Genomic DNA, 10,272 nt, shown 5'->3' on the forward strand with positions numbered 1-10,272 from the left:
CGTGGGTTAACACGGGGGAATTAACCGCCATCCTGGGTCAGCTCTGGCCCCGGTTTTGGGCCAGCTGAGCACAAAGGGGTGGCACTCAGCAGGGTGAGCGTCACCCGGGCCAGAGCGAGAGCGGCAGAGGTCACCAACGGCCATCCAGGGAGCCCCCAGCCGCCCCCAGCCCACCCCATTACCCTGGCACAGAGGCAGCCCCTCAGCTCGGGCAGGCCTGCCCAAGCACCCACAGCGGGGACATGATGTTGGTCACCATCTTGCGAGTCATGAGGAAGGAAATGCCGGGGCACGGCCAAGACACCATCCAAGTCCTCAGACAGTTGGAGCGTTTCAGCCCGTTCTTCTGGGGAAGCAGCAGGTTGGCAGCCACAGGCACCTCTCACAGTGGCTCTTCCCAGGCCAGGCCCGAGGAAGAGGGTCCAAGGAGACCCTCAGGGTGGCTGTCGCAGGGTGTAGCCAGCCTGACCGTGACAAGCATTGCCCAGGCAGGCATAGTAACGGATTTTGTGAGTGCATCTGGCATTCTGGCTGCTGTACAGTGCCAGTGGGACACCTTCCCCAGGTGCTGCCATGCTACAAAGACATTTGCAAGCAGATCTGGGTCTATGCAAGTCTGAAGAATATCCCGTAAAATAGCTAGCCCTTTGCCCGTTGGCTTGGATTGCATCCTCCGGTGACTCCTTGTGCTGGATACAGCTACCCCTGCGAGCTGCTGTAGCGGGGCAGGAGGCTGATCTGCCTCCCTTCTGCTGCGGGCACCAGATCAAAGAGAGCGGAGGCTACAGTCACTCCTCTTGGTCACCCGGCATCGGTCAGCGACTGCCTCCTTTGAAAGCCTGAACTGGCTGATTTGAGGCGGCAGGTAAAGGGCGGTGGAGCACGGGCACATCTACGTCGGCCCTGGACGTGGCTGCACCCTGCACCCCTGCTAAGCAGCGCACTGAGGGGGTGAGCGAGCTGCAAGCAGCATGGGGGCTTTGGAAGAGGGAGAAGAGGAGATTTCAAAGAGCTGGAATTCCTCCCAAACCAGGGCCTCTTGAAGCAGCACGACAGATGCCTGGATGGCTCTTCCCAAATTCTGCAGGGCCCTCTGCATGTTCAGAGAGTGGAAATCCACGAGGTCCGTACATCAGGCTTATTCACTCACATCTTTTGGATGCAGTTAGTCCCACCTGTCTTTATCCTCCAGAGGCAGCAGTTGGCCTTCAGTTTTTACTGGCCAATTTTCATCTGATTCCAGATGCTCGGGTAGCTTGTAATTTTACCCAAATGTTGCACTCGCACTATCAGCTGTGTTTGAGGCATACAGCAACGATCTGAGTACGTTCTGTGGCCTTTCTCTTCCCCAAGAAACAAAGCACATATGCTTTAGGATAGCAAAAGCAAACCCAGGTATGTTGGCAAAGATAAGTAGAAGAAAATGACCTCAATCCAACGCACACAGGCAGCCCTACAGTGAAATCACCTAAAATAGGCCCAGAGACTTGTATCCAAATGCTCTGTGAAGCTCCAGGAGTTACCGCTTTCAATTGGTATTTCATGCACATATCTCTGCAGGTATGAAGAATATCTTGAAAAACATGAGAATGAAAGCGTGGCTCTCTCCGTGAGCCCAGGCACAGCCTGAAACAATAGATCACAGGCACAAACTATCCCATTTAGCTCAGACAGTTGAAAACCTAATGATGACAAACTAATGTTAACTCTGATAGGGCTGGCTGGTTTGGAACAGTGTCTTTCAGTCTGAGGGAGTCCACAGCTTCTAAGGAGCCTCTGCAACAACCTCCACCTGGGAAAAAAGCATCCTCCCCTCCACCCCCTCCTCAGCACAGCACCCTGCAAACGTGGAGACAGCGTGAAACAAATTGAGGTTGAAATTAAAACAAATAACAGGAGCACTTCTGCATGGATTGTATTATTCTGTGTCATATTTCATTCCAGGAAAAAAACAACAAAAGAAGGGGAGGGGGGAACCTCTTAAAAATTAATCCACCACAGAATTTCCAGCCTGCTGCACAGGACACTGTATACACAGGGGGTCTGGCCACAATTTATTTCTGGAGTACTGTGGGGAACACAAGAGACAGTAACTATAACCGGTCCAGCGGCAGCAAACTGACACTTGCAGTCCTCTTCTTGCTTCTATCCCCGACAGCAGCGTGTGCGACCCATTTGTGCTTGGTTGCCCTACAATGGCAGGACCTCTTAAGTAACCCCAGCGATGGAGTAACAAATTCAGCATGGGCCATCGAGCCTCCCGACACTCAATTCCTTGTGAGTAACCTCGCCACAAACCAAAAACAAAGCAGTGTGCCAAGCTTCGGACCCTCATGAACCAGACAGTGCTACCCTGCATGCACAGGCAACCTCCTCAAAATCCTCAGTATACAGAGCCCAGCAAAAGCAAATGCTCTGCGAGGACAAAACACAGCACATGTAAACAAGGCAGCAAAACACACTCCGAACAGGAAACGATTTCTCGTGCTGAGCTTCCCAAGGCCTCGAAAAAATGACGGTGTAACTTCAAATGCAAGCAATAGTAAATCATCAAAGCCACGCTGATTTACCCCCATGGACAGAACTTGTCCCTGGAATAAACTAAGAGATCATATTTGCTACCCTAATGGCAAGCATTCCCGCACAGAAAAATTATTTCATCCTGAAAAAACAGGTTACAGCCATTATACACATCATCTCCAAAGCCCCATTAATTCATTTCTTGTTGACGATCAAGGTGTGATGTGGGATCATGCAAGCAAGCACAGTTCAGTTCTGTTTCTAATTCATTCCTGAAGGGCTTCAAACATGTAAAAATGCAACTGAATACCAACAAAGAGCAGCTGTGCTATTTAAACTAGGGACTAAAGCCACGATGTGACTCTGAAAAAAACTGAACGCTTTCCCAGTAAAAGCAAAGAAGGGAGGGTAGATAAAGCAGCCTCACCTGTGGAAAAGGCTGCTTTGGGGGTTTGGGTGGATTCATTACCTTTTTGTCGCTCAAGCCAGACACCTGGTCCACGTATTCCTCTTGGATCATGAAGGCCGCCAGGTTGGCAGTGTAGCTGGCCAGAAAGATGACAGCGAAGAAGGCCCACACCGACACCATGATCTTGCTAGTGGTACCCTTGGGATTCTGCACTGGCACAGAGTTGTTGAACACCAGCCCCCACAGCAACCAGATAGCTTTGCCAATGGTGAAAGAGGGACCTCCTGGCTCTAGAGTGAGTGAGAGACATGATCCCACAGTGAGCATCTCAGAGTTAAGTGGTTTGCATTTCTATTCACATATGCGTCTTGACTTCAGTTAGGAGTAGTATCTGTTCCCACAGGTGAGACAAATGCCCGCAGCTGTGCTCCCCTGTGTTCATGACACCATATCTCAGCAAAGTATGACCCTGAAAAATCTCTTTTTTCAAGCATCCTCAGGCTTCCATATTTATTCTGTCTCAGAGATTTTCTCTGAAACCTTATACAAGGGCTTGTTTTGTATCTGACTGGAGTAACTAAAAGCCCCAACGTTCCATTTTGGTTCAAGTGTTGTCACTAGAAATAGAGTTTGGTCAGAAAAATTCCATCCTCATTTCTAGCTATTCAACGATGATGCTGACCTTGAACTCCCAGCATACACCTGTGCAAAACATGGCCTTTGCCGTGCCTGTACAGGTGCAAGGAAGAGCATCATGTCAAATAACAGGGCTCTACAAATTCCTCCGCAAGAGGGTTTCATTACCCAGTCTGCTGAAGACACACAAGCCAGAGAAGAACATAGCTCCTTCTCCCCATGTTCTGTGGCTGAGGTACCTAACAGTGACTCATACTCTGGTCTGTCTCAGGAAAATGAGAAGCTCTGCCCCAGGCAGTCCAGAAGCAGATCTGGTGTGTTAAAAGCTGCTATTTTCCCCTTTTTCACTTCTCAGCGTGGAAGTTCACTCACACCCCAAAAGCTGTGTGTCCTCACGAAGCACTAGGCTGGAATACTGGTGAAATCCTGCCTGTCTCCCAGCAGCCTCATATCCCCGGCATAAGCTGGCCCCATCAGTGGGAACCCGAAACAAACTCTGCTCAAGTTGAGCACCAGAGGAGCTGTCAGGGAGCCTGCAGACACAATTACGCCAAGGATCTTGCTTCAGACACCGAGAAGACCCTCTTAGGACGAGAGTCCTCTGGCACAGTTCAAGGGTCTGTCACTCTTCCAACGGTGCCAGCCTGGCTCTGCAAGCTTTTGGGTTCGCATCCCATGTTTTATCTCCTCCCTTGGGCAGGCTGACTGGTGCCTCGTGCTCCTGCCCGTGGTTACAGTTGACTCCCACAGAGGAACAAAAGGGAAGAAAGTTTTGATGCTCCTCTCCAAACCCGAGCAGTGAATAGCATCGATCAGCTGAAAGCACTAACTCTGCTACTCTAAATACAACCAAAAGGTGCAAGGGGATCATTTTCCACCCTGGGAATTGCACATCAAGTTCAAAGCAGAATCATCACCTGGCAAAACTGGAGCCTCTAGATGCCAGGGAGACAAAGCTGCTACATAAAACATAGTTTGGCAGTCCTTCTCTTTTTACATTCTGGGCTGGTAGCTGTTTTCCTCCCTACCCAATGTGCCCCAAGCCCCACAGGTGGAAAACCTGCAAATCATCAGTGGAAGCCATGAGGTGTAAGGAAACCTCCCAAAGCCCTCCTCTCTCCACTGTTCACCCGTGTGCTTTCACAGTTACTTTGTCAGCCACAAGGCAAGGCAGCAATGGGAGCCTCCGATCCAAACCAGGGACTCGGAATCTCTCTGAGCACTCCAGCTTTGAGCGCCCCAACAACAACCCAACATCTGGTAGGGGCCAGATCAGGGCATGCCCCCCTGACCCTGGAGAGAGAATCTTGGTGTCCATAAAGAGAAAATGCAGGTGTGGGATGCAGGGGTGTACTGTCGTACACTAGTTCAGATGCAGCCCAAGTAACATTAGCCAGAGCGTTCATTACCAAACAAGGATTGCAGGCTCTGCTGCAGATTTCTGCATCTTCACATGACATCTCTCAGGGATAATATCTGCCTGCTCATGTGTCGTGGTTTAACCTGGTGGTAGCTAAACACCACACAGCCGCTCACTCACTCCTCCCCCCTGCCCCAGTGGGATGGAGAGAGAATTGGGGAAATAAGTAAAATTCGTGAGTTGAGGTAAAGACAGTTTAATAGGACAGAAAAGGAAGGGGAAAAAAATAATAATAAAAAAACAGAACTAGAATATACAAGACAAGTGATGCACAATGCAATTGCTCACCACCCACTGACTGATGCCCAGCCAGTTCCCAAGCAGCAACCCCTGGCCAGCTTTGCCCCTAGTTTATATACTGAGCATGGCGTCATATGGTATGGGATATCCCTTGGGTCATCAGGGTCAGCTGTCCGGGCTGTGTCCCCTCCCAACTCCTTGTGCACCCCCTGCCTCCTCGCTGCTGGCGTAGGGGGAGAGGCAGAAAAGGCCTTGGCTCTGGGTAAGCCCTGCTCAGCAACTTCAATGTGTTATCAACGTTGTTCTCATCCTGAATCCAAACAACGCTACACCAGCTACTAGGAGAAGAAAATGAACTCTAAGCCAAAACCAGGACATCATGCAGTACTGTTCATAACTACTTAGAAATACTGATACTCGCAGCTGCAGTTCAGCTAACTTAATAACTGCACACCTGTACGAAGAACTGCTTCCAGTTCCACATCTGTATTCATATCTCTCAAGAGACTTGCAGGTTTAACAGTATTTCCTTGTGTCCACAGACCCACGTGGTTATGATCAGTTGCCATAAAGGCCCGCCACAGCTCCACGTTAAGAGGGAAGTCCTCCACTTCCCCATACATGTGGTTCTGCCTGCATTCTCATGAACACTTTTTTTTTCCCCTCCTCTCTAATTTGATGACATAAATGCACTAGATTGGGGATCAAATGAGTGCATTTTCCAAGAACTGTCTCTCTCCCACTATTCTGAACGGACCAATAAACCCAGAAATGTTTGAAGGGCTGATTCATCAGGGAGTGAAGATATGGAGGTGACAGAAGGCTCAACGTGCTAATTGTCTTCATGCCAATAAGGCAAAAAAGGCTGTCTCTTAGGCTGGCTGTCCATCCTCTCTTTAACTCATCGGGCTGTCTTCTGAAGATCAGAACCACAGAGATGGGTCACTCACTCGTTCCCATCTTTCCCGCTGCCCTTGAAAAATAACCCATCACCCACTCCCAGGAAAATGAGCTTCCCCCTTTCTCAGTCGACCTTCGCAAGCCAGAGAGCCAAGTCGGGGAGGGCCATGCCCAGGTGACAGATGCGGAGTTGGTAGGACACAGCACTATGCTGGGAGGCCGGCAGAGCGGCTTGCTCTCCGGGGAGACATAGCACTGGAGGATGGATTGACAGCGCTGAGCCCTCTGATTGACTGCTTCAGAGAGCGCAGCACCACAGGCACTGCCAGCACCGGCTACCAGGACCCATTTTCCCTCAATGAGAAATGAGTTGGAGCTGGTGAATGCTTTAGAGATGAAAGGCGACACAGCTCCATCTCCCAAGCCAAGCAAATTATCCATTATACACATCTGCTCTCTTCAGAGCCTTTTTCCCGCCTCCATCCCTGCCCTCTTTAGTCTGAACACAGAGCTCAGAGCAGGCTAGATCCACATCCTGTTCAAGGCAAAGGAAACATCCCGACAAAGGAGCCAGGATTGGAAGCGAGAGACGATCACGGCAAGGAGGGACAGCCCTTACCTCTGCCATCGGCAAGGCACCGATTATAGCCCACAGGGCTGAAGTACTCAAAGACGAAGACGGCCACCGCAGAGATGATAAGCAGCATCACAAACATCATCACCCATACGTCAGCACTGAAAGGCTCTGGAGAGGAAGAGAAAATCATGGTGAAAGACCTGTTACACCACCTCACCACCTTTGCTCTCCAGAGCATCCCAGTGGGAGCATGGGGCAAACTGGGCTGGAGAAAAACAGAAGTTACAGCAAAGCCTTCGACCCGAGTCTGAAAACCCTTTTGAACTGGGAGAAGTGTAGTTTCTGTTTCTGTAATGACTGCGTTCCTTCCTACTGTTACATTTGTGACACATGGCTCCATCTGGAACTGCATGTAGCCATTGTGGCATGCATTGATAAAATAAAATGCATTGATAAAAGATGGTTCCCAGGAAGTCCTCCAGCACCATCTGGAGAGAGTGGGGAAAATCAGGCAGAACTGGCAGAGTTTCAGACAAGCATCCAACTTTCAAGACACTATCGAGCCAAAGAGCATCTCCAAATTTCTGAGATTCAGCCATAATGACAGTAGTTTTTTCAGCTATTCCATTCCTGTAGCAATGGGAACATCGGCTTATTCTAGAAATGTTAGCGTTCATATTCTGCAAGTGTTTGATCTCTGCCAGGTTTTCTTCTCCAAGACTGAACAGATAAAGATGGGACTGAACCAGACCAAAGAATCTTAGAACTTTGCTCCAGACTATAGCTAATATTGCAACCTCAGTTAAATTGCAATTTAAAATTTTGGAGTTAACTTTATCATTGCTCTTGCGATACCCCAGTAATATTGGTGGACCTGGCTAACGGCAAACACTCCTGAAGAATAAGTAGTCACGAAACCCTTACTTAAAGAGGTTTGGAAAAATTTCTTTACCCATATAGTTATTTCTGTTTGTAAATGTTCTCAGGATGCTGGCAGAGAGCAGACAGTAATCATGTAACTCATATACTGTGTTTGCCGCATCATAAAGCATTTTACAAAGCCAAGCAGTAGACACTAGGAAGACATGGATGTCTTGCGGAAATGCAGTATCATTTCTGCATGCTCTGATCACCCTCCATCACCGAAGGACATTAGAAATCACTTTACTGGAAGACACAGAACTGATGGCTCAACGCTTCTTGAAAAGCTCTATTAGATCTTCAATTTCTACCAGTTGCTTTGTCGAGGGAGGGTCAAGTTACTATGTTCTTTACAAATAACATCTTTCAAAGTGCAACAATTTATTGCTAACTCTTATCACTAAATACGATGGCATATCAGTTATAAGGCTTGAATCAATTTTCTTCTGGCCTACACTCCTTGAACACGCCATTAGTTGAGTCACTGGGAAGCCACGTGCTGCAGAGTAGGTGACCGCTCCAAGCGAGCCCTTTTTTTGCTGGGATTAGGCACACAATTGCTGAGAAATGCCCTGGAACTCCTAGGCAGGGCCTGTTCACATTTGCCTGGATTTTGCTTGGTTGGGATTCAGAACTAAGACATCACAGTTTATTTTTATATACCTGTCCCACAGGTACTCCCAAAAAGGAACTTTCAGGCTCAGAATCACAAGCAACCTTCACCTAATTTTTCATGAATGCTGGGTAAAGTTTTAATTTTAGATTAAAATGATACCTAAGAAGGCAGAAGGTGAGACAGTTCCATTGCTACGTGACACCATGACGCTGATTCCCGTCTCAATGAAGGGCACAGAGAAATCCACCACTTCTGAACGCTCCTCGTTAATGGTGAGGGATCCCACAGCCATATAGGCCCGTTTGGTGACGACCTGGAGGAAGGAAAGGGAGAGATGACACACCGACCGGAGGGACCTTGCAAGCTTCACAGCCAAGCCCCTTCTCACCTTCCTGCCTTTCCACACAGTCCTTTTCCTCCTGTAATCCCATTCCCTATATTGTTTCTATCTTCTCTCCTTTCTAATCTTTCATCAGGACACCTTCTTCTTTCAGGAAATCTATAGACACTAATCTTCCCCTCAAAGCTGGTATGTGTATGAAAAATAAATCTGCAGAGGTCTTAGGATAAACACATCATCCACTGAGAAGACGTCTTATCTCATTTTTCTGTCCTTGCTTTCTCCTCCCTCTAACACTGCAAAGTCTTATTTCATTCTTTATGCACCTTATATACGATCTAAGCATAATCTAGGTTGCAGCCTCTCTGGAGCATGGATATCACCCTCTTTCTTTGACTGTGAAGGCCAAATTTGTGACACTACAGAGAATAATAATTAACCGTTGAACAGGAAAGGTAGTTACGGTCAGAGTGTCAGAGCAGATTAATTCACCCGGTGCCCAGAAAGAATCCAGGCCAATCGTTTCTATAGAGTCACCTCTGTCCCCACCCTGGAAGGGGACTCAATAATGACAGGAGACCAGACCTGACCCGTGTCACCCAGCCCAGGGACGAAGCCCACCATGCCCTCCCTTTGCTGCTGACCTCTCCAATCATTCCATTCCACGTCCCATTGATCTTTTTCCCATGCTTGCCATTCGTCACCAAGTAGAGGTCATAGGTGAACTTGACAGACTTTGAGATTTTCTTGAGGATGTCAATGCAGAACCCCTTGCAACATTTCTTCATGTAATCTGGCTCCTCATCGGTTTTGTTCCTGAACCGTCACAACAAGAATGGGTTAAAAGACTGGGGGAAAACTCCCTTAATTCCCTCCTGCTGTCAGTTCGCACTCCCCCTCCCACAATATAACATGGAGAATTTCACTTGTGCTCTCTGTGCTGGAGGGTCAAGGGACATACTACGATGAAAGGGGCCAGTCATGAATGGACACAGGCCAGGCTGGGCAAACGGAGGTGACTTTTCTAAAAAGGATTATCATGGTATGGTGATATTGGCCCAATAGACTCTCTACATTCTGCTGAGAAGGGAGAGCCCGATAGAAGGAGAAAAATCCAGGGGTGCATACTCGGTCACTATGCGTTTTTGGCAAGGGACTGTGTTCCTCATGCAGGTGCCACTTAGGGGGTCCACATTCTCCACAATGACGAACGGTGCCTCTTCCAAGGTCACGATACTCAGGTGATCGTCCTCGCGTTCCTCAGAGTCGGGATACAGCTCAAAGCGGGGCCATACGTAATACTTCATCTGCAACTTTTTTTCTTTCCATTTCCCCACCTGTGGAGACACAAACCACACAAGATATGACTTCTAGCTGTCCCATCCCTCTGCATCAACCACAGGCCTGGGCAGGAGGACCACTCTGGACTACCCAAGCTTGGGGTAAGCTCCTGTAAGACAAGGGCATTTCTGGGGAGAAGGTTCCGAGTAAGTGGGTTCAAACCAGAGGGAATGTTTTTCAACTTTCTCAGCCAAACAACAGGAACACAGCTTGTTGTCTCCCAAAATGTTGACTCCAGCCTACTAGCTACAATAAAAATGCAGGTTTTTTCCTTCTAAAAAAAGGAGGAGAAATATATACAAATGTTGAAACTAATGTCATTTTGAAACAGAAACTGAAACACTTCACTTGA

General features: G+C 48.3%; 1 protein-coding gene across 1 annotated transcript in view; it reads right to left on the minus strand.

The window, feature by feature from the left end:
• Nucleotides 1-9,916, minus strand: part of LOC104168990 (glutamate receptor ionotropic, NMDA 2B-like) — a gene marked incomplete at its 5' end in the record, with an annotated part of 31,087 nt that extends 21,171 nt beyond the window's left edge. Inside the window, 5 exon segments of the mRNA XM_009709792.1 lie at nucleotides 2,990-3,219; nucleotides 6,745-6,870; nucleotides 8,399-8,552; nucleotides 9,224-9,395; nucleotides 9,708-9,916. Of these exon segments, the coding sequence (XP_009708094.1) occupies nucleotides 2,990-3,219; nucleotides 6,745-6,870; nucleotides 8,399-8,552; nucleotides 9,224-9,395; nucleotides 9,708-9,916 (891 nt within the window).
• Between the last annotated feature and the right edge of the window lie 356 nt (nucleotides 9,917-10,272).

Source organism: Cariama cristata, unplaced genomic scaffold, assembly GCF_000690535.1.
Source record: "Cariama cristata isolate BGI_N322 unplaced genomic scaffold, ASM69053v1 scaffold7751, whole genome shotgun sequence".
Classification (NCBI taxonomy): Eukaryota; Metazoa; Chordata; class Aves; order Cariamiformes; family Cariamidae; genus Cariama; species Cariama cristata.